The sequence below is a fragment of the Cnephaeus nilssonii genome (genome assembly GCF_951640355.1).
Source record: "Cnephaeus nilssonii genome assembly, chromosome: 10".
Lineage (NCBI taxonomy): Eukaryota > Metazoa > Chordata > Mammalia > Chiroptera > Vespertilionidae > Cnephaeus > Cnephaeus nilssonii.
In genome coordinates, this window is record NC_137081.1 from 43257354 (window position 1) to 43283340 (window position 25987).

At 37.0% G+C, this 25987-nt stretch overlaps 1 protein-coding gene across 1 annotated transcript in view; it reads left to right on the top strand.

The window, feature by feature from the left end:
* CHN1 (chimerin 1) overlaps positions 1-25987 on the top strand; it is a 162978-nt gene that overhangs the window by 17958 nt on the left and 119033 nt on the right. The window contains exons 3-4 of the mRNA XM_079782394.1: positions 20417-20455; positions 25439-25494. Coding sequence (XP_079638520.1) covers positions 20417-20455; positions 25439-25494 — 95 coding nt within the window. The remainder of the gene's footprint in view (positions 1-20416; positions 20456-25438; positions 25495-25987) is intronic.

Consider the following 25987-nt stretch of genomic DNA (forward strand, 5'->3'; position numbering starts at 1 on the left):
TTTGAAAAAACGGGGGTTTGTTTAATACTAAGGACTGCCTCCGTTCATTCCAGTTGCCTTCAAACACTTACTTTAAAAGAATATATATGATTTATGAACATGTGGTCTATATGCATAGTTTCAGTACATCTTAAAATATTGACATTTATGAGGTCCCGGTGATTAGTAATTGTCCTAAAATAATTGTTATGTTTTCTATTTAAAAACATAATCTTTAATTATGAATGTGATTTAATAAGTGGAACAGTAATGAAGGGCAACTGGAACTTACCTAGTCATAACACAGTATACATTAGGCTTCCTTTTTACCCCTGGCTATTTAGTGTTCAATTAGTACTGTTTTACATGCGTACTCTGTACCTTAACACTGTTGTTTGTGAAGGGAATTATATGGAAAGTATGTTGAGATTGGTAAGGGAAGTTTTATATTTGTTTATTGTTTTGTGAAATCCTGCTCATAATTTCAGGGAAAGGAGCTATATTCATAAAAGACTGAAACAGAAAGTATATCCAGTAAAATTTAGAGCAAATTAGGTTTTGGTCTATAGCATTCTATAGGTCAGATTTTTCTCAGCCTCATCATAAAAGTGGTCAAGCAATAGAATCAAAGACATATAATGAATAAAAAGAGTAAAAGAAACCTTCTCTTGAAAACTAAGTCAGACTTGAAATTTCTAAATTGAAGCTTATAACCCAGTATTTTAGATGGTTGTGAAAGCAGTCGTTTTTTTCACCATTCTTTATGAAGGGTTGTGAAGAAATAACCTATTATATATGGAGACAGAATCACCAAAGGTTTCTTTTATAGTGTGGACTGGCTGCTAAGTGCCTGTGTCCTGTGGGAAGGTTGCACATTGAAACCATTCCCTTGTTAGCTTGCCCTTTCCGATATCCAGGGTTTAGTGTTCGGTTTCATGTTGCCATAATTTTCATCATACCATTTTGCACAGGATCTCCTTTAAAAAGGCTTATAAAACAATCTCTTTAAAGCTCAATAATTTTCATTAAATTTATGTAAACATTGAATGTAAGCTAAATTCGATTCTGAGCTAAGACCTTTCTGGAGAAACATCCGTCAGGGAAATGTAACATGGCAGCAGACGCGGGGATGTACACCCAGCACACAGGGCTGATTCATCCACTGGCATCTTTGCTCTGAGATCTTAGGATTTTATTTTTAAAGTACTCTGATTGTTTTTCCATTGGTAAACGAAGAGTATGGTTTCAAGTGGGCCAATTTTCAGGGCCCTCCCCCCCCCCCCCCCCGCCCCGGAATTAAATTCTGAAAAGCTTCTGAAAATGAAGTGTTCTTTGTAGGTCTTTTCCTTCACATCTTTAGAAAATATAGGCATGTATGTCAAGGGAAGAAATTATCTTTTCAATTGGTTGACTGATTGCATGAGTTCTAAAGCTTAATTCTAGGCATTGATAAATTTTACTCATTTCTTCTTCTATCTCTAATTGTGGCATGCTAAATTTGTGTGGGGGACCTCCCTGAGATTTTTTGGCCCATAACAAGTACTATTTGAGATAGACATTACGCCCTCCTTACACTTGATCAGTAGAACTACTGACATTATACTAAGAACAGTGAAACTGTAAGGAGCCATATTTATTTATTCCCCAAGGGGTTTTCTTTTCATTTTTAAATTGTAACACACAGAAAAAAAAACACACACAAAAAACAACGATGCATAGCTTATTTGAGTAAAATACACAAATAAGTAAATAAGTAAAATACAGAAGTCATTAGCTTAATGAATTATTAAAAAATGAACACGCCTTTGTGTGTCGCTACTAGTCAGACCAAGAAATAGAACATTACTAGCATCCTAGATAGCCTTCTTTGGAACCTCTTCTAATCTCTTATGTTTTTCTGTCTCCCCGAATTTTATCACTATCCTGTCTTCTAACTCTGTAGCTTAATTTTGCCTGTGCTTTTTTAAAACAACTTTTTCCCCTCTCTCCCACCTCTTTAGTAGTGGTGATGAAATGCTTTTTTACAGTAGAGCAAACATGTCAAACTCAAAGGCTAACACGAGCCAAATAAACGAGGCATGCGGCCCACCGGATGCGAGTTTGACGTGCTTGCTTTAGTTGAATCCAGTTCTATTAAATCATATTACTTTACCTTTATTTTTGAGCATTTCTTTGTTGCTGGGAAAACATTTGCTACTAGCATATTTGCATTAGTCAAAAGTATACCAGTTATTTAAGTTTATGAGAAAACTGAATTTGATCTAATTATCAAATTGTAAAAATTTGAACTGTAAAAATTCATTTATTTTTATTATGATATAAGAATTTAAAATACCTTATTACAAATAAATAATTCTCTTATAGACTGATAAAGTTACATGGACATTGCTGTCATTTCTGTGTGCTTGATGTTGGTTTGAATCAGATAAGTCTTTCTTAATTTTCTAATGAATGACCTTTTGTTTTCCAATCTGTGGTTTTCAGCATCCTTGAGGGCATTCTAACAATGTTAGTACAGTAAAGCATGCAGATAGTATTTTCAACACAATGCTTGTTCACAGCTGCATGACATAAATTACTCAGTGGTTTTTGAATAACAAATAATGTTCTTATTAGAAAGCAGCATCAAGTCTGGAGGTAAACAAAAGAAGACTCCCTAAATATTTAAAAACAAACATTATCTACCTTTTCATTTTGGTAAACCTATTGGATGACACCATTTCATGTGTTAAGTATTTTGGGCATTTGCACAACTTTCTGAGTCCTGAAGTTGAATTGGGGAAAAAATAAGTGATATCTATTAAATAAGGGCACTTTAGACAATTCTGTAAAGTTTTTTTTTTATCTATGGTCAACTGAGGTCCAAAAACATTAAATGAAAAGTTTCAGAAATAAGCAATTCCCAAGTTTCAAATTGTGCATTGGTCTGAGTGGCGTAAGGAAATCTCTTATTGTCTCCCTCCCTCCCACCTGGGACATGGATCCTGTCTTTGTCCAGAATATCCACACTGTATACTCTCCCCCTCCCCCATTAGTCTTTTAGTAGCTGTCTGAGTTATCAGATCAACTGTCACTCTATCACAGTGCTGTGTTCAAGTAACCCTTATTTTACTTTTATTACAGTATATTGTTGTAATTATTCTATTTTGTAATTAGAGGCCTGGTGCACATATTTGTGCACCAGTGGGGTCCCTCGGCCTGCACACTCTCACAATCCACAACCCCTCAGGGGATGTTGGACTGCCAGTTTCGGCCCGATCCCTGCAGGCCAGGCCGAGGGACCCCGCTGATGCACAAATCCGTGCACCGGGCCTCTAGTATGCATATAAGATCTTTGGTTAATCTCTTTCCACCATTCCCCTCCCCACTTCCCTCTGAGTTCCATGTTCCCATGCCTGTGCGTTGAGCATCTGCCCCCTGGTGGTCAGTGCGCATCATAGCTACCGGTTGAATGGTCGAAGGGTTGAATGGTTGAAGGGTTGAATATTTGAAGGGTCAAACAGTTGGACAGTCACTTAGGCTTTTATATATATATGTCATATACACACACACACACATATGTATATTGCCATATATATAATTGTCATGTGCATGGGTACTGAAATCATAACAGATTAATGTTGGCTAGAATCAAATTGGACAACATCAAATAACACTTTTAAAAAAATATATTTTTATTGATTTCAGAAAGAAAGGGAGAGGGAGAGCAAGATAGAAACATCAATGATGAGAGGGAATCATTGATCAGCTGCCTCCTACATGTCCCACACTGGGGATCAAGCCCACAACCCCAGGGATGTGCCCTGACTGGGAATTGAACCGTGACTTCCTAGTTCATAGGTCGACACTCAACCACTGAGCCATACATTTTTTATCAAACTATTTGCTATTCACGCAATAGAAAATGCTCAGTAGCCCTGGCCAGTTTTTCTCAGTGGTTAGAGCATGGCCCTGCCCACCGAGGGTCGTGGGTTTGTGTCCTACCTCAGTTACAGTTTCCAAGGCCCCAGTAGGGGCATGTGCGGGAGGCAACCAATCAATGTGTCTCTCTCATCTCGATGTTTATCTTTCACTCTCCCTCTCCTCCCTCCCTCCCACTCTCTCTAGGAATCATTGGAAAAAAATATCCTGGGGTGAGGATTAAAACTAAATAAAAGAAAATGCTCCGTAGCTTAGGAAATGCTCATTGCAGATTGACAAAAAGGAATGTTATTCTGTAATGGCTTAGGCTATGGCATCTTACTGGTTCTGAATACTGTCTATGAAAATCTTACTAGTGATATTTACATTTCTTTCCATAGGAATTTCCTGACTATCAGGTACCTCAAGAATCAAGTTAAAAAAAAAAAAAGACTTTTTTTTTTTTTTTTTGCTAATAACAACAGCTAATCCATTTGTCCAATTGACTTCCCAAGGTCAGACTCAACAATTAGTAAGTTTTAGTAGAGTCAGATTTCCAAACCTACAGAGCCCACACTTGTGGCCACTACCCTGCACAGCAAAGCGAGTAGCACAAAGTGAGGCAAGTCCTCCTAGTCAGCACTGAAACACACCAGCCTGGCCCCAGTGTGTAATTCCTCTTCTTCCTGAGTACCCAGGGGTGACCACTCAGGTCTCTTTGTTATTTGGCTTGTTTGATGTGTTCATAGAAATATCCCAGAACATTGTTTCAGTCATTAGTTTTTCTGACCCCGATGGATATATTGTCATCCTCTGTTCCAGGTTTCTGTCCTTCCTAAAAAAATTGTGTTTTGTGACTGGGCCTTGAGCAGCCTAAGTTGATCCTTGCTGTCGTGCGAGAAAACCACAGTGCTCTGTGCGATTTAAAACATGAATAACTGTGTTTCATGTACATGTTTTCTGTTTTATGATCTAGCAAAGTGTTGAGTCACTATAGTTCCGTACACCATATGTTGAAGCACAGGCTGTGCAGGAAGGAGGCATGATGATTAGACAGCAGCCCACTCAGCTCTGGTAATGCCAGTGAGCATAGCCGTTGTCCACCATTCTCTTTCTGACCTTAGACTCTTACTCTGATGACCTCATGTAGAAGAATTTGTGGGTGAGGAACGAAAGGGTTCCAAGGCAAAACGCAGCGCCAGGGAAATCCTGTACCACTAATGAAGCTATGAAAGCTCTCATAATTTTCTTTTTATATTCACTGACATTATATAAGGTAGAAGACTAGAGAAAGAAAATACAGCTATCATCATCCTTTGTATACCAGGAACTATTCAGGATCTTCATCCAAGATTTCAAGAATATGTTTATAAATTCTTTTTTTTTCTCCTTGCTGCAGATATTATGCATAGGGAAGGGTTATATTTTTCTATTTCTTGTCTTCTGAACACATAGCTGTGTCAGAATTTTTCAAAACTTCTCTCTGATAGAGTTATTTCTCAAAGTCTCAACACTGAACATATTACACCTAAGAAAACACGAGCCTGCCTTTGTGGCCTGCCCTCCTAATAGAGTGAGACAGTTCCAAGATTTCACTTTCCTTTTTTTGCCCTAATTCCGATTGTTTGTCTGAAGACTGCATTGCTGAAACTGTGACTACTGCTCTGCCGCCCACTTGGCCTGCGTTTTTTTCTTCCTGATCCCAGATCACTCACTTTGTAATCATCCCTAAGTGATTCATGGTTTAGAGTAAGTGGAAAATGTCAAGATGGTAGGAAGTATATTTGCATATTCTAGCAGGAATTTTAACTTAGGAAAACTTGAAGTTGGGAAGGGATTACTGTCCTTGACCTTTGGGCATGGGAACCAGAGAATATCCTAAACATTTCATTAAAGATTATACTCAAGCTTGAGCTACAGGGAAACCAACAGTAGCAAAACAATTTTAATAGCATCATAAATGAGCCTCACCATAAGGATATCAGCTTGTTTCTACTATCCTTGGGTCTTAAAGCTGAATAGATATCTCAGGATTTTTGCCCATTTTTCAGTCTAATGGAAGTTGTACTTGAATTCTTTGTCTATGAAATAAACATCTACATTCTGTCCTGGCCTTCCTTCTGCTCACATGAACCTCCTTAGATTGTCTTTCTTCAATCCCCAACTCATTTGGCTTTATAAGGGGTTGGACAAAAGTAGGTTAACAGTTGTTTGTATGGAAAAGAATACATTAGTGAATAAATATAAGAATAAACTCGTGTGTTTCACATACTCACAACTGTAAACCTACTTTTGTCCACCCTGTGTTGGCTCCTTATTGTTTTGACATTTTTAAATGTAGTCATCTGGCTTTGCACTTCTTTGCCTTGTTTCTAACCTACATGCTTTTATTATATGTCAGTAGTGGTTAGGAGCATAAGATTTGGAGTCAATTGATTTCCACTCAACTATTGCTGTGACTTTGAACACATGCCTTGATCTCTCTTAAGTACTAGTTTTCTCATCTGTAAAATGGGGTGATGGTAATAATACCAGCTTTATAAGGGTGTTGTGAGGCATAAATGAAATACTATCTAATAAAAGAGTAATATGTAAATTAACCATCACTCTGCTACACCCACAAGCCACGCCCATCAGCTAATCAGGAGCAAGTATGCAAATTAACCCAACCAAGATGGCTGCGGCCAAGGAGGAAGCCAAGCTTCCCACACACCCTGGTCAGCCCAGGCCTCCACTCAAGGCTACAAAGTTTCAATTATGGAAGATAAATAAATCCCAGATACCAGGGCCTCTGCTTGGGTCGCCAGGGTGCGTGGCCGGCCTGCAAACCACCACAGGCCCCTCGCCCAGGCCGTCCCACGCCCCAAGGGAACCCCCACCCTCATCCAGGACACCCTTCAGGGCAAACCAGCTGGCCCCCACCTGTGCACCAGGCCTCTATCCTATCTAATAAAAGAGTAATATGCAAATTGACCATCACTCCAACACACAAGATGGCTGCCCCCATGTGGACACAAGATGGCCACCACAAGATGGCCAGCAGGGAAGGGCAGTTGGGAGGGACCAGGCCTGCAAGGGAGGGCAGTTGGGGGCGATCAAGCCTGCAGGGGAGGGCAGTTAGGGGTGACCAGGCTGGCAGAGGAGGGAAGTTGGGGGCGACTGGGCCTGCAGGGAAGGACAGTTGGGGGGACCCAGGCCTGCAGGGGAGAGCAGTTGAGGGGGACCAGGCCTGCAGGGGAGGGCAGTTAGGGGTGACCAGGCCTGCAGGGGAGGGCAGTTAGGGGCAAACAGGCTGGCAGGGGAGAAGTTAGGCATCAATCAGGCTTGCAGGGGAGTGGTTAGGGGGTGATCAGGCTGGCAGGCAGAAGCGGTTAGGGGCAATCAGGAAGGCAGGCAGGCGAGCAGTTGGGAGCCAGCAGTCCTGGATTGTGATCCCATTCCTACCGGGATCAGGCCTAAACGGGCAGTCAGACATCCCTCGAGGGGTCCCAGATTGGAGAGGGTGCAGGCTGGACTGAGGGACACACCCCCTTGCACAGATTTTGTGCACCGGGCCTCTAGTAACTATGAAAGCACTTAATAAGAGTTCAGCACATTGTAAGTGGTCAGTGCAACAGAATTTACTGCTGTCTACTAGTTATTGTTTTAGGCAGGTGTTTCTCAAAGTTTTGAATCTCAGAACCCATTTACACTCTTAGACATTGGGAACCTAAGGAGCATATGTTTATGTGGATTACATGTATTGCTGTTTCCTGTATTTAAAAATAAAATTAAGAAATTAAAAATTATCAATTGGTTTAAAAATAATAATAAACCCATTACATGCTAGCATAAATAAATTTTATGAAAATAAGTATCTTTTTAAAGTAGTGAGGAGATTGGCATTTTTTTTTGAATTTTTATAAACTCTTTAATGCCTAGCTTAAAGAAGAAAACACCTATCTTCAATCATCTGTTGTTATATATTGCTCTGATTGGAGTATATGAAGAAAATCTGGCCTGCATGCAGATATGTAGTTGGAAAAGAGGGAAGTATTTTAGTAATCTTTTCAAATAGTTGTGGATATTCTTTGATACTATATTAAAACTTGGTAAGCAGTGGTTTCTCACAGGTCAGTTGCTACGTAGATTCTGAAACCATATCAGAGGACATTTCGTACTACTACATTAAAATCCATTGGCCTATCTTAACTTTGACTGGATCTTTTACCCATACATGATTTTGTACTGTCATGCATTTGTCATTTCAAAAATACTAATTTATTGAGTTATGCAAATTTTCCAAATGTTAACGCATTTCATTATATAACATATTAACAAAACACATTCTTTACTATCACTGTCAATCTCATTGGAAATGTCCTTATGTATATTAACAAACAAGCTCATGGTGATGGGTACAAGTTTCCCTAAATTCTAATTTTCACTTGAAAACTTGAATTTTATGACTGGCAATAATTACTATCAGTTATTTTCATTGACATGACAATCACACTTTGTTCATTTTCAAGAAAATATCTACTAAATACCGAAGTCTGAATAGTCATAGTTTGTCAGTTATTCTTTGCAGTGAAATGGTGTTTATAAAATTGCAGCTAGTCCCACTGACAACTCTGTCTCACACTTTTCCTCACATCACACTGCAGGATACAGCAGGTACACCTAATGCACACTTCCCATTTTGTCACACTGAATATTAAAGAGGCATGTATTCAAGGGTCAAGATTTGATGAAAAGAATGCTTTTAAAACAGCTTCATCAAAGACATTCTAAGTGAAGTGGCGTTTTCCCTTTAAACCTTGTGTGTGTGGTGGTGAAGAATATGATGACACTAATACAGTTGGTGCCACTGCATTGCTCTGTGCCGAAGCACTCGCAGGTTCCCCCACCGCAGCTTTGCACCACCAGTGCAAACGTCAACACAGTGAAAAAGGCAAATGACTCCTTAGAACCGTGGTCGGCAAACTGCGGCTCGCGAGCCACATGCGGCTCTTTGGCCCCTTGAGTGTGGCTCTTCCACAAAATACCACGGCCTGGGCGAGTCTATTTTGAAGAAGTGGCGTTAGAAGAAGTTTAAGTTTAAAAAATTTGGCTCTCAAAAGAAATTTCAATCGTTGTACTGTTGGTATTTGGCTCTGTTGACTAATGAGTTTGCCGACCACTGCCTTAGAATAATCATGGAAATAGTTCTGAACTTGCGGATCCCTGGAAAGAGTCTCAGGATACACAAGCCACACAGTTGCCATTCTTGGCATTAAGGATGTAGCAGTGTGAAAAGCAGACAACAAAATCCCTGCCCTCATGAAGTTTACATTCTAGTGGGAAGAGACAAAATTAACAACCTAAGTTGGTAAAATGTTAGTATTTTAGATAGTGACAAGTGCTAAAGAAAAAAAAAAACTACAATAACAACTCATGAGAACAGGGAATATGAATTGTCAGGGAAGGCCTCACCGAAAAGGTGATTTTTAATTTAAATTTTTAATTACATTTGACATTCAATATTATATTCGTTTTAGGTGTACAGCGAAGTGGTTAGACATACACTAGTATGTAACATATGAAATGACCCCTGCAATAAGTCTAGTATCCACTTGGCACCATATAGCTATTACAATACTAGAGGCCCGGTGCATGAAATTCGTGCACGGGTAGGGTCCCTAGGCCTGGCTGGCAATCAGGGCCAATTGGGGCTTCCGGTTGCTGGCCGGGGCCTCCCTTCCCTGGCTGCCGGCTGCTGGCCAGGGCCTTTCTTCTTTCCGTGCCGTTCCCTGGTGGTCAGTGCACGTCATAGCAATCGATTGAACTTCCAGTCTCCTTCTTGTCTCCCGAGGGGACACTTTGCATATTAGCCTTTTATATACAGTATATAGATTATTGACTATATTCTCTATGCTGTACTTTACATCCCTGTGACTATTTCATAACTACTAATTTGTACTTCTTAATCCCTTCACCTTTTTCACCCATCTCCCCAACCCCCCACTCATCTGGTAACCACTAGTTTGGAGAAAGGGACTTTTGAGTAAAGAACTGAAGGAGGTGAGGGAGCAATCACAGAGATACCTGGGAAAGAATATTCCAGTCCAAGGGAACAGCCAGGTGGAAGTGTTTCTCATATATTTGATGAATGGCAAGGAGATGGAAGAGACTGGAGAAGAATGGTGAATGGGAGAGAAGTAGGGGATGAACTCCGCAGAGTGAGGACAGGTCATCTAAGGTCCTGCCGGTCAGCACTTCTGAAAAACCAGGTGCATACACATCACCTAGGAATCTTGTGACAATGCAGATTCATAGATGGGAGTTTGGTCCTGCAATTTACATTTCTAACAAATTGCCAGTTGATGTCAATATTGTGGTCCCTTTTGAATAGCAATATTATAGGCAGTTGTAGAGTTTGGCTTTTATTCTGAGTGACACAGGGAGCCATTGGAGAGGATGTAGCAGAAGAGTGTCATGTTCTGACTTATGTTTGAACATGATCAGCCATAAATATTAATAACATATTAGGTCTATAATTCCTTGTCCAAAACCCTGGGTAACAGATGTGTGTTACAATTCAGAATATTTCAGATTTTAGAAAGGTAATATATTTCTCAGATGTAGAGGATATTTTATAACACCCCAGTAGTCGGAGACATCACTCTAATCACACATTAATATTTCTGCAATGAAACAAATGAACAGTTACACTCTGTGGGGTAAAGTGAGACTGTAAACATTTCTCACATTCGTTCTGGTGAGCTTTCTGCCATCAAATGAGTTATAAAGAATTTAAAAATACTTTCAGGTTTTGGTCAGACCAGAGTTTGCTGCAAAATGAATTATAAAAGTACTTTCACTTTGTAAAGCATTTGGATTTTAAAATTAAGGAAAGGTGGGCCTTTGTTACTGTTATACTTTCAGTTAGCTGCTCCTCATGTCCCCAGACTGCCGGAACTTCTTTCAGACAGATAAGTCCCTTACCATGTGCATTTTAGGCCTTGTCGAATGCAACTGTCAGCGAGAGAGACCACAACCCCAGTTCTTTCGTGCCCTGGGCTCTGCTTTCAAAGGAGGAAAATAGGTACCTATCAATTTGGAACACGAGTTCTCATTTCCAGAGAGTTTTTGTATCTTGGCAGCCTATACTGTCATGTGTGCAGACAAAGCACAGTTAATTAAAACATGCTGAGCATTTTATTATACCTTGGGACAGTTAGCATGTGCTTAGAATTATCCAACTGTGCTCATTTGTGGTTGATACAGTATTACTTCTCTGACTCTGCTTTCTTTCCTACAGCTGTGAGCTGCCTTATTCCACATTTGGCTCCACATTTTGTAATCTAAAGCAAACTTCTCTGTGTTCTTCAGAATCCACTTTTGTTTTTAAGTGATTGATTGGTTTTCCCAGAAAAGTCCAGTTTAAAAGAAGTGCTTTAGGAAATTATCATGATAAGATGAAGAAGGTTGTGATCTTTCCCATCTCAGTTAGCTGTGATTGTCAAAGTATAGTTCTCCCCGGGGGATTGGTTCCAGGATCCTCCCTGCCCCTACAGATGCCAAAATCTGGGGATGCTCAATTTCCTTCTGAAAATGGCATAAGATTTGCATATAACCGGTGCACATCCTCCCATATACTTTAAATCATCTCTAGAATATAATGTAATACAATGTAAATGCTATGTAAATAGTTGTTACACTGTATTGTTTAGGGAATAATGACAAGAAAAAAGTCTGGACATATTTAGTGCAGAGCAACTATCTTAGGCCTAACTACATAGTACATGCCAGCAGCAATAACATTTAAAAGGTATTCTAGATCCACAATTGGTTGAATCTACAGATGCAGAGCCCACAGATACACAGAGCCAATGATCTTAGTAAAAGGAGCATTATCTCTCTTTCCCCCAGAGAGTTTCATTTAAGAGTATATCCTATTTTCTAGGCATCTGTCCTTTCGATAAAGCTTGAAAACACTGATGTAAGGCAAGGCTTTAAAAGGTTGCTGTTTTAATGCTTGCTGACAAAATGGTATAGCTACTTTCATCATTGGGAAATCCCAACTATTCTGTGAATCTGTATCAAAAATAATGTGCATTCTAATAAACATATTCTATTGCATACTCCTAAGCCTGAGAATAGGGTGATAGATTCCTTTGCCAAGGGCAAGGATCCAAGTGAATCACTGCTACAAAACTGTGTTGGTGTATGGGAAATTCATGGGTTAGGAATAATTTATCCCAGAGGATGAATAATAACAAGGAGAAAGACACTGTTTGCAACTTTTCCTTTAAGAAAAGAACAAGGAGGTATGATCTATACTGTGTCTACTGAAGGAGGTGAGGGCATTGCTAACAACTGAGTTACAGTTTTTAGGTAACTGAGTAGGAAGATCCCCAATAAAAGTATTGTTTTAGTTGATTATTTTCCAGAACTCATATTTATAAAAAGTAAAAGTTCCATATGGTTACATATTTCATATCTGTAACTTCAAGTGCTCTGGATGGTTAAAAGTCTGAATTGCTGGATTTGGAAAAAGTGTCCATCAGATATATTATTTTGTGTGTGTGTGTGATGAAGTGTATATACTACATGGTATATTCTTTCAAGAATGAAGTATAAGGGCTTCATAAAAAATTAATTTATTGCAGTTTAATTTTAGACATGTGAGATGCAGAGAAATCAACTGCCATTTTTGTGTTTGTGTGTTCTGTGTTTTGTGGTAGAGGGTCTCAGAAAATGCACCATGTTATTAAAGGTGATTTTTTTTTTTACTTAACAAAATCCAAATGGGAGCCATTGGGAAATGAGATGTTATTGAGAGGCTTGACAGGAGCTAAATGTCTTCTAGAAGATCTGTTAGGCTCACTTAACCACATGTTATCTATCTGAGGACTTTATGTTAATATGCCAACATATTAGGATAAATATTATCAGAAATTGTCAAATCCTTTAAAGAAAAAACCTCAGATATGACTTGCCTAGAAGAAGAAATAGTATATTGGATAAGACTGTCAACAGAAACTTTGCAGGCCCGTAAGGATTGGCATGAAATATCCAAAGTGATGAAAAGCAAGGACCTACAACCAAGATTACTCTACCCAACAAAGCTATCACTTAGAATTGAAGGACAGGTAAAGAGTTTTCTAGACAAGAACAAGCTAAAGGAGTTCATCACCATCAACCAGTATTACAAGAAATGTTAAAGTGTCTTCTTTAAGAAAAAGAAGAAAAATATATGAATAATAAATGGTCATAAAAAGAATAAAATTTTACCATTTACAACAACAGGGATGGACCTAAAGGATATTATCCTAAGTGAGATAATGCAGTCAGAGAAAGAGAAATACCATATGATTTCACTTATATGTGGAGTCAAAGAACAATAAAAACAAACAAAATAGAAACAGACTCTTAGATAGAGAAAACAGACTGATGGTTGCCAGAGGGGAGAAAGTGCTTGGGGTAACTGGGTGAAAAAGGTGAAGGGATTGAGAAGGATAGATTGGTAGCTACAAAATTATCATGGGGATGTAAAGTACAGCACAGGGGATATAGTCAATAATATTATAAATATGTATGGTGCCAGTTGGGTACTGGAAATATCAGAACATTTTGTAAAGTATATGATTGTCTAACCACTATGCTGTACACCTGAAGCTAATACAAAATTATATTGAATGTAAACTATGATTAAGAAAATTTAAAAAATATTTTTTTAAGAAAAGAAAGAGTAGATTGGAAAATGACAACCCTTACCTTTGAATAGAGTTGAATGACTGAGTTCCTGTGTATAGCTTTTTGTTTCCAAGAGTACAGTGAAAAGATTTGAATAAGCAGAAGGATTTTGTTTGTGTATTCTGCTTGCTGGGTCTGCCAAGTTGGTTAGAGGAAACATTGCTTAGGTCTTTAATAAAGGCCAAGCTTGAGTTTTAAAAAGAAGAGGTTTCCAAGTTTGGTTCACATTACATTTAGGAGGCTTTTTTGGCCCAAGCTATGGGTCTGTGGCGAATAGTTGAGCACTGCATTTGCAAAATATTTGTTCTTGGAGCTCTTTGAAGGAGTTACATGTGAGCACTGTCGTTGCACAGTCTCAGAAGTTTTTCCCATATACTAACAGTTCTGGGTCATTATTCTCCAAAGAATAAAAAACAATTATCTTTGGTTTTAAAAATAGTTTATTTCTGTCAGAATTGTATCATGACACATCAGTTTTCAACTTGGAACAATTTTAAATGACTTTGTTTCATCCAAGGGTGAATTTTACTGACCTGATTTGGCCATGACTTTGCAGAGTGAATTTTAATTATTTTAGTTGAAATGCTTACTTTCCACGTTTTGGATCATTTTCTAGGAAAGAAGTTTAGTGAGGATATGAGGTATCTAGAAACCTAGCAAAGCTGTTTTTAATTGTTTCATCCTTACTTTAGCATTGTATATGTTATTATGAGCAATTGATTTTTTTTTTTTGCTGTGAATTTTAATTTTCCAAGAAATATATTTCTTTTAGAGTAAAAAGTCAGTTCTCTTTGTGACTCTTTCAAATATTAACAATAGTAATTGTTTGGTATTTATTATGAATGTTATGCCCTTGTTCTTTTAACGGATTACTCTGTAGTAAAATAGAGTTTTGTGGTCACAAGCATCTCATTATTTTGGCATGCCAGATTTGGTACAGAAACAGAAAAGCAACAGGTGGGGATTAATCATGAATGCTTTGCATTTTCTAATTAAAGCAGGACAGGGAAGCTCTTGACAGTTGGTTGGAAGGCAAGTCTGCATTTGAAGGAAGAAATGCTCTTTCTGTCAATAAGTGCCATTCTTTTTACTGAAATAAAAATGATTAATTTTCAAATCAGAGGTGATCTGAAACAAACATGCTGTAAAACATTAATCACATACTTTTTTAGTGTTCCTGGGTCTAAACCACATTTAAAATATAACCTAGGCCTTTTTGAGAAAATTCACCATAGTGTTAAAAAGTTATAAAAGCCTTTTTGGTTTTAGCCTAAAACAAAGCTTAAATTTAAGAGTCTAGTCTTTTCTAGAATGAACTATTTATTTTTTAAATGTAAAGTTAAGCAGCTTTAAACTTTACCAGAATATTGTTCTAAACCAAAAAATTTATAAGACATAACCATATAATGATACACAAAACTATGAAAACAAGGAACTTCTTTTGTTTTCAAAGGTCAGTCATTTTCAGTGACATCCATAGATAAGCTGGTTGTAAACAGGTTCTAACTGGAGAGAGCAGTCATAAAATGTTTTAAGTTAATTTAAAAATTCGGAGCATTAGGGTATTTATACATACATTTAATCTTGTCAGTTAATAATTGAACACTTTGAGTACCTCCCAAATAGCCTTAATATTATAAATTATATCATACTAGAGGCCTGGTGCACGAATTCATGCACAGGTGGGGTCTGGCTGGCCTGCCCAGATAGGGGCTGATTGCGGACGGCCAGCTGGGGGGAGGGGACACAGGAGGTTGGTGGCCCCACCTCTGATCAGGGTGGGGGCCAATAGGGGCCAGGGTTGGCTGGAGGGAGGGGCCATGAGATGTTGGCTGGCCGGCCCCACCCTGATCAGGGTGGGGGGGCCAATGGGAGGCTGGACTGGCCAGGGGGAGGGGCTGCAGGAGGTTGACTGGCTGGCCCCGCCCCCATCGGGCTGGTTGGCCGGCCACAGTGTATGTCATAGTGACCGGTCATTCCAGTTGTTTCAGTCACTTGGCTTTTATTTATATAGATACTAGCAAAGATATTATCCTAGATATGTTTTATTAATGTTTTTAAAATTATTACCCAAAGGTATAGATAAATATCTTGAGATTTTTAATATTTAAAGGAAAAATAAATGTCCTAAAATATTAATATTTAGACATAAGAGCAGCACAAAAGGAAATTATAGGCAAAAACTTTAATACCAAATCTTGTTTAAAATCTGTATCTTTGGGTTTATAAAAGCAAGAAAAATTGGAATCATTTTTTATAAAAACAAAATAGGTTAAAGTAAGATTCCTTTGACTCACAATTCTAGCAATTTAACCAAAAGTGAAAGAAATTTTAAGAAATTGTTCTCTTTTCCATAATGAATGCTTGCCATTCAGCAGATTCATTTAGAACAGGGAGAAGAAGTAAATGAAGAGAGAATTCAAAGACTTTAGAACAAGCATGTCAAACTCAAAGGCTAACATGGGCCAAATAAATGAGGCATGCGGCCCATGGGCCGCGAGTTTTACATACTTGCTTTAGAAGAAGATGGTACTTTATGATGTGCACATTTGCCACAAAGTTGTAGTTGATGTCTAAGGCTGGAAATATGATTTCTATTGTAGTCTATTTACTTTAAGAGCTAGTCAGAATAATTATAACTTCCTGTGGGGTTTGTTAAATGAGATTTTTTTTTTTCATGTTTTTCTCTTCTTATACATAGTTAATATACAACAAGCATGTCAAACTCAAAGGCTAACATGGGCCAAATAAATGAGGCATGTGGCTCGTAGGCCGTGAGTTTGACATGCTTGATGTACACCTTTTGTTTAATAGTGTTTTCTCCTTAGTACAAATGTAATATATTCATTGTATAATTTTCGAAAAACCTGCATAGATATGTAAGAAAAATATATATGATACATAATTTAATCCTCACAACGAATCTGTGTTACTGCTGTTCCCATTTTAGATATTTCTGTTACATTTTATAAAGAAAGGTTGGTGTTCCTCTAAGAAAACCCTGTCTAGGACTAGATACATAATTCCCCAGAGACAGGACTATGTCTTTCTCACTCACCTTCACCAAAGTCAAAGCAATCTGCAGGAGGCCCTCAGTGCTCATAGGTATAGGGTTTGCACAGAGTTTGCAAAGAGTTAGGGCCAACTACAGAGTTAGAGAGCCAGTCCCAAGACTTCCCTCACTTTTAACAGCAACTGCAAATTGGAGGGGTTTCCCCCAAAGCAGCCTCATTTTTGATAATTTGCTAAAAGAACTCACAGAATTCACTAAACACTATTACACTGACAGTCATGATTTATTACAGGGAAAGGATGGAGACTGAGACCAGCCAAAGGAAGAAGCATGTAAGGCAGGGTCCAGAAGTACAAAACTCGAAGCCTCCCTTGTTCTCTCTCCATGAAGTCAGGTGCATATTCTGACCACACGGATGTGTGACAATACTCATGGAGTATTTTATCTTTTTAAAATTGAATTTATTGGGGTGAAATTGATTAATTTACATAGGTTTCAGGGTGAAAACTATGAAGGGATTAAGCAAAAAAAAATCCTCATAGACAAACAATAGTATGGTGATTATGAGAGGGAAAGGGCTGTAGGTGGAGGTAGGAGAAGGTAAAGGGGAGAGAAATGGTGATGGAAGGAGACTTAACTTGGGGTGGTGAACACACAATGCAATTATACAGCTGATGTATTATAGAATTGTACACATGAAGTATTTCAAACCAAAGAAGCTCTCCCAAGTCTTGAGTTCAGAGTTTTTATTCGAGCTTTATTATGTATTCATGGTTGATTGCCCAAGTAGACTGATACCATGTGATCCAAAGCCCCCCTGGTTGCTCTCGGCTAGTCTGAGGCCCACAGGCAAGTAAAATTACTTCTTAGGAGCTGAGGGTAAAACCAGACTCCTTAGGATGAGGTGACATTCTTTACTCCAGCCCCAGCCTGGTCGAGTGCCCTTCCCATTCCTGGCCACGCATGGTGTCTTCTACATGGCAGGTTAGGAGGTGCCTGGTCACTGCAGCTTATGCTGTTTGGACCCTGGAAAGGAAGCTGAGACACACATGGAATATGAACAATTGCCAAGGGAGTGAATGTGCGTTCTGTTAATCCCTGAACCAGTTTAGGATAGCGTTCATGTCATGAGTGAAATCGTAAAATGACTTGAATGCTCACATCCAATTTTTTAGTATTTAAAATATATAATTGAGTTTATTAATATTTACTTAAGACAAATCTCAATATAATTAAACCCCCCAAACACACACACACACACACACACGCACACATGCACATGCACACACACATACACACACACACTGCATTAAAACCATATTTCATTCTAACTTTAGGTCATTACTAAGCAGGTTCACCTGAGTTGGCAGTTTTCTTAAATAATTGCTCTTTTATATGTAGTTAATCCTCATTATTCATACTTCTATATTTGCAAATTTGCTAGCTTTTATTTGTAATTCTTAGATAAACACCTGTGACATTTTTGTGTTCATTTGCCAATGATCAGAGTGGCAAAATATTTGAGTTGCATGATCTGCATATTCCCAGCTGAGGTCAAACAAGGTGGCCCTCTGCCTTCTTTGTTTTAACTCTTACACTGTAAACAAGTGTCCTCTTCATAGTCTATTTAGTGTCACATTTTTTGCATTTTGTGGGTTTTTTATTGGTGATTTTGCTGTTCAAAATGGTCCCCAAGCATAGTGTCAAAGTGCTGTCTGTGATGTATCTTATGGAAAAAACACACGTGTTAGATAAACCTCATTGAGGCATGAGTTATAATGTTGGATGTGAGTTCAGTGTTAATCAACAGTATATACTAAATATATATATATATATATATATATGTATATATATATATATATATATATATTTTAATTGATTTCAGAGAGGAAGGGAGAGGGAGAGAGAGAGATACATCAGTGATGAGAGAGAATCATTGATCGGCTGCCTCTTGCACGCCCCCTACTGGGGATTGAGCCCGCAACCTGGGCATGTGCCCCTGACCGGAATTGAACCTAAGACCTTTCAGTCCTCAGGCCAATGCTCTATTCACTGAGCCAAACCGGCTAGGGCACTAAATATATATTTTTAAACAGAAACACACAGAATATGAAGTAATACTAGGTGTACCAGTTAATAATGTGGATTTTGTAATCAAAGAAAACACAATAATTTCAAGAGAAACATCAAAAGTGCTTTATTCAAAGTAATGTCCATCGCTAGCTACACATTTCCCCCATCTTTCAGGTAATTTGTGGATACCATCCCAATAGAACTTTTCTTGTTTTGAGGCAAGAGACCCAATTTTCCACTTCTTTGTATCTTTTGAAGTGCTGCTCAGAAAGTGCATGTGCCATCGATCAGAACAAGTGGTAATCTGAAGGAGCAAGGTCTGGTGAATACAGCGGGTGGGTGAATACTTCCCAGGCAAGATCTTTTAACGTGTCTTTAACTGGTTTTGAAGTATGTGATGGTGCATTATCATGTAGCAAAATTACTTTGCCTTGTCTTCTGGCACATTCTGGTTATTTCACAAAGTGTTGTTTGGTTGATGAAAATATGGCCAGAGGCATGCAGGAACCTGACCTTATGTTTCTCCTAGGAGCAGTGGTTCAGTATTTAGTCATTCAATGCTTGAGGTGACTTTATAGAATATAACTACTGTGAATAATAAGAGTCAACTGCATTTGCTGCATTACTTTATTCCTTATTCATTTATTCAAGTAATATTTTATTTGTTCTTTAAGAATACATATTTGAACACTTCTACTGGGTGCCAAGCAACTTCTACATGACTTATACTTTCCCTTTTGTGTTCTTATGCGCAGTATTAGTAGTCTTGCTGTAGTCCAGTGACTCAAAGTATTTGTGTGGTTTATAATTGCACATCATACTTGAAGTGTCAGATTGCATTTAAAGATTGGGAGTTGGGGGCTGAATGTTTTGAGACTATGAACATTTTTACTTTAGCTACATATGCTAGATTCAGATTTCTCAAGAAACCTTCTAGGAATTGTCTTGCCTTCTTAAAGGTCAGATTTTTTAGCATGAAATTTCTTAATGGGTTCATGTCAGATGCTAGCAGAGCCACACCTTCCCACACCAAAATGCTGCTACATGGGCTTGTAGGTGGAACGTATGACTGGCAGTATTATGCCTCAGTGATGCTTTACTGATTTGAAGCCAGACCAAACTGGCCCCTCTCCTTCTCTGATTCCCCCATCTCGCCCACATATTTGTATTTGTATTTGCATCTCTTTCTACTGCCTCTTCACACTGTCTCCTACATCTGTACTCAAGCAGAGGGAGGGGAAATGGACTTGAAGAGCAGATGTTCACCTTATGGTCTTTGTGGCTCCCTAGATACATTCTCATCCATTGAAGTGTTTCTCATTTCCTGGCTTTGATTGTTCAGGATGTATGAGGACTGAGATCTGTACCTACTGCTCTTCTCTCCTGATGTTAGGAAAACCAGTTATACTGGAATCCCCCAAATGTGATGGGGGGGGGAGGGTATATGGAAGTACATTTCTGACTACCTGTAAGTAATAAGTGCCAGCAGTAAAAATTAATCTTGATATTTTTGTGATAAGTAGTTAAATAAGTTGAGTGACTTTCTTTGAACATCTTTGAAACAGTACTCCAAGAAAATGAGGACCAAGGCTAAAAACACCACCTTTGAATATGCCTAGCGGAATGTGTAGGACAAATAGGCCTCAACAAATATATATTAAATTAATTAATGATTAAAATATCTCATTTACAATATAAATGTTTGGTAATGTGGATGTTTATTCTTTTCAGATACAGATGAATATAGACCTCCTGTTTGGAAATCTTACTGTAAGTATACTAATAATCTTAAATTGGGTGGATTATAGTGCTTTATACGTAATATAAAAATACTAGGATCATTAGATAGGAAGTCATTCCATTTTGTGCCTCTTATTGAAAAATTAATTCGCAGCAGGATTTTGGAATGGCAGAAGTAATTGTGGGGAAACAGGAGTGTTTCTACAGCCTGGACATGGTTTGCACGTGTGGAACGCAGCTCATCCTCCTGAGCCTGCATAGAATTCCATATCACGGAACCTGAGACTGCTGGTTGACAGTGGCTGATAAACTCATGCAAGGAGAACCTAGCTAAGAATTCAAGCTGTTTAATTATTTATTCTCAGATCTTGATGCTTTATAGGATGAAGGACTCTATTAATGTATTAAATCAGGAAGCTATCTTGATAAAAAGAATGGATAAAAAGTGGCAAAAGAAAAACAGTCTTTCTTTTTTTAGTAATTGTCTTCTCCAATATAAAAGAGAGGCATTTGAGTTCTGTATTGCTCTTTAAACTTTGCATTAGAATAAAAATTTCTTCAAGTCTAGGTTCTTAGTCTTTTATTTCCTCTTTCTTATTTCCTAGAAAATATTGTTTCATCAACTAAAAGATATTTTTAAAAAGTAGAAATAAGGTTAAATATAATCAATGAAGTTTTTAAAAAATTCATGAATGCACTATTGCAAAAACCAGTACTGTAAGCTTTTGTTTGTTGTCTATAGAGTTGGATAAGCAACCTAAGAAACCTTTCCTTTAAATATAGATTATTACCATCTTGTAGATGTTGAGTTATTCTAACTATTGATATTGGTATGTTTCTGAAATTTGCTAACTGAAGGAGCAGCAATTCAGTTTCTTGTTGGTTTTATATTCCCAGAACAATGGAGAGTTTTATTTTAATAGGTTGTTACTTTGGGCTAATTATAGTAAGCAAAATATGAACAATTTCTGAAATATTGCCATATATGCATTTTCCCGCACCCCTGCTGGTGCCTTTGGTTTCTGCCTTTGGTAGAATGTATAAAAATGACTAATGTTCTTTAATCTCCTAAAGATTTTGTCTCATAATCTCATTGGCAGAAGCCTATTTAAAATTATTTTCTGCATTTTTTGGTTTTCATTTTACCTTTGTTTCCTTGCTCTGACTTGTGCCTTACACATTTTTTTTTATGTAAGATCATTTATGTAGCCTCAGACTGTTATTGAATCATGGTGGTGATTTTGTTCCCCCTAAAGAATATTGATTACTATATGTAGTATATGCAATGTGTATTTTTTTCTATCTTCATATGTCCTACCGTAGCCACCATTTGTCTTTAAAAATGGCATATGTCTCTTTTTGGGGGTGAGAATACTGCTACTGAATTTTACAGTTTCTTTTAGTGACTTCAATGCCTGGGCTTCCCCCTCCATCATTTTAATAGTAGAAACAGGGAGGAAATTGAATTAGACTTTATCTCCTGGCCATCAAATGAAAAAACTTCATTACACGTCAAGGAAATGTTATGATTAAACTGTGTTAAAACCAAGTGGAAAAGCCCATTTTAAAAATAAGTCAGACATATATATATCTTGGTTAGAGTTGATCATTGACAATAAATTCTATGACATTATTTAGCACTGACAAACCATAATACATTCATTCATCATTTTCTCTGTGATGTGAATTAAATTTTTGCAATTAAAAAAATTCTCAAAATGTTAATAAAATCTAAATGGATTGAAAATTTAAAAAAATGAGTTATGTCAGTCAATGTTAGGAGGGAAATGCAAAACAGAAACTATTCAGTGTTCTGGTTGTTAACTTCTAGTCTGTATTACATTTGTAAAACCAAAGGGGACAGTTAAATCTTAATGTCAGAAGTTGCAACTTGTTAAGGTGTTGTTGTTTTTTTGTTTTTTTGTTTTACTTTCTGTCTCTAGCACGATGGGATTTGGATGGCTTTTTGCAGTGATATTATATAAGAAACATTTTCACTGTGATTTTGTAAGAAACTTATTTTACCTTTGCCTCTGTTTCGCTTCCCAGTGTGGTTTAGTTAAGCTTATGAAAATGTAATTTTAAAGCCTTACAAATACAAACTAATGGGAAAATAGAATTAGAAAGAAGTCTAAGTTGAGGATTCCCTTTAAATAAATACAATTTTATTGCTTATTGATAGGTATTGCTTGAATTAAACCAGGGATCTAACATGCAAAAAATGGGGCAGGCGAGCCAAGTGGGGACTGTGAGAAAGCAGAGCATGAATGGCCCGTCTGTAGGGAGAGGCTCATAGTTAGCATTCCTTTACTGTGGTCATTCACCTAAGATTCTAAAGAGAAGCTGGAATTCTCTTTTGCTTTATTGTTGGAGTTAAAGCTCTTAATTTTTAAATGTTAAAAATAAATTTAAACCAAACGCATGTGAGCTGATTTTGACTTCAAGTTACCAACTTGTGATCTTGGAAGTTGATTAAAAATGTATTGCCTCTAGGTATTGAGAAATTCACTAATAAGTAAGCATTGAAGTTCTAAGGTGATTGAAAAATGTTAAGTACTTTAATCATATATCTCCTCACTTAATAATTTAGCTATTAATTTTTGGTGAATCAGTTCATGATTATACAATTTAAATTTCAACTGATTCCAGTTTAAATTACCCCAAAATTTTAAATTTAGAAGGGCCTGAATTAGTCTTTATATGTACAGTTTTTAAGTGATTCTTTTGATAAGTGTTTCCTGAATTCATGTTATATTCAGTTATACAGTATCCAAATAAATAACATAATTATTTAAAACGAGTCTTAAGGATAGACTAACCATAGGTAGCAAATAAGAAGTCTTTTGTCTAAAACTTGCTTTTCTCATAAAAATGAAGGTTGAAATTCTAATGTGGCAATATTGTCACTCCTTTTCTTAATACTGGCTTATGTTAATACTTGGTTACTGAATAGGTAAATATTACCAGTGATAACCAGATACTACAATATTTGTTCGTTGAATTAAAATCAGTGCTTTACTTTGTCCTTCTTGACTACCATTCAAGTATCATAATTGAGTTTCCATAGGTGGCAGTACTTTCCAAAGCATTTTTTTTTTTACAAAGAAAAACAACTGATCTTTTGAGAATTACTGATCAAAACAGAACTGTGAACTGAATTTTCACATCTAAGAGTTATAGATTTGGCTTCTTATATATGTTTTGGCTTCTTCAGGATGATGGCGAGTTACAAATATCTGGGTGATATGCATGTACACTGGGCCAGATAGATTTGGCTTCAGTGCTTTTTCTTCCCTTTCCCACCTCAGAATTCCTCCCTTCATATCATCTTTTTAACCCATAAAAAGTTATTCACAGGAGTACTTTTGAAAAAGGAACTCACACAGTAAAATATGGGCATCTAAAACTGTTTTAACGTGCTGTCTTTCTTAGGGATTTTTGCAACCAGGAAGAAAAGGCACAAGAATACATTTCTATGAGTAGAATTTCAGTCATTACTAATGAGGAAGGGCTTTGTTGATGTTTTGATTTTTAAACAATAAAGATGTATCTTCTCTGTGCCTTTTCAGTGATAGCATTACCGGGGTCTGTTTGGGTGATGAACTCAAGATGCATTCTGTTGATCAAATAGTACTCCAAAGAAGTTTTGGTGTTACTGTCAGTCACATACATACAATCATAACTAATCATTGTTGAGTGTTTACTTTGTGCCAAGGACTGTTTTGTCTAACATATAGTAACTTATTTAATCCTTTCAGTAGTCTATGAAGTAGAAACTATTTTTATCCCCTTACTGAAATGAAGAAAACTGAAGCACAGTAGGCAGTGTTAGTGGCAGAGCCCAGTGTTCAACAACCCCCAGATGGTCTGGTCCAGGAGTTCACATTCTTGGACACAATGTTATATCGCCTTTACATAGCAATACATGACAGTGGTATGTGTCCATTCTCAGTATATATATTGTATGTAATAGACACACACATACATACATAGAGTCTAATTATATGTGCGTGTATATGTAGTCTAATTGTGTGTACTTATATATGTTTCTGTATATGAATCAATTCAATCAGAGGTGAAGCCTATATAATGACATGTAATTAAAATCTGAGTCTTTATTATTTGACAATACCAGATGTCTGGGTAGTGTAATGTTATGTATGTATTTAAATACAATATTAACTTAAATTCAATTGAATGTGATTATATATGTTGAAATCGAAAATAAATTCCTTCCAAGCGATAAATTTAAACATACATAAACACACTTTCTCTAATAACCACACATTCTATTCTTTTTTTTTTTAATTTCAAATAAAAAAAGCCAAAGACAGTCTAGAAGATCATGGTATTGGTATAACTTTCACTGATCCATTTTTAAATACTCTAAAAATTATCCTTTCTTTGGCAAGTTATTTCAGTGCCCAATTTATTTATTTATTTATTTGCTTCATTTGCCCAAATTGAATAAGTGGCAGTAATGTTGGCTCAGAAGTTTTGTTTAAAGGGAGATTATAAAAAAATAAATAAATAAAAAAATTTTTAAAGATATGAAAGATTATCTTTGAAGATAGAGGTTTGCATATAAATAGGGGAGAAAAACGGCATATCTAGCCTTTAAATTCTAATTTTAGTTTCAAGTGTGACATTTAATAATGTACTTAAAAATACATAACCATTATTGGCTTGTATCAGAGAAAAGCTTTAAGTAATGCAGCCACACAAAAAAAAGGGGGGGGGGAGGGGAATAAGTGACTCAGATTATGGAGAACAGAACCAGATATCCAGTGCTGATTTTTTACAAGGCAGAAAGACAACTTTGTGTTTTCTATTTGTGTTTGTTCCTGAGCTTTCACTAAATTTAGTTAGGTTTACTTTCTTTGCATTGTTCATAAAAAGAAGGACTGTACCACAGTTTACTTGTGAACATAAAAAAGCAGACAGTTTGTGATCCCTAATATAGTCAGAAGTTCTACGTAAGAGAAATGACATCTTTTACTTTCTTTCTTGTAGTGTATCAGCTGCAACAGGAAGCCCCCCATCCTAGAAGAATGACCTGTACTAATGAGGTGGGTGTAATGACACTGTTACAATGAAATGTTTTTCATTTATTTGTTTCCCAAACTTGGACCTTCTTCATTGGCTTGGTTATTTGTGGAATTAACCATTTACAGTAGTTGGCACCATAACATTGCAACTTGAATGCATTTTTCTTAACATTTTTCTTACTTGAAATAACTGTCATTTTTCTTACTTGAAATAACTGTTTAAGGGACGGTCTGGGAACACATTATAGAATATGACAGCATAGTTTTAAGTGATGCTAATCTTCATTTTGTACATACATTCTTCCATTTTTTGTTTTATTTTTTGCTTTTAAAACAAAGTTTGAAGGCATTATGGAATTATTATTAATTTTTCCATTAAAAAGATGTAAGTCATGATGTAAAAAATAAGCAAAGGCATAGTTCACAAAAAGGACATATGACAATATATAGGAAAAGATGTTCAATTTCATTAATAATAGAAATGCAAATTAAAATACATAAATCATTGTTGCCT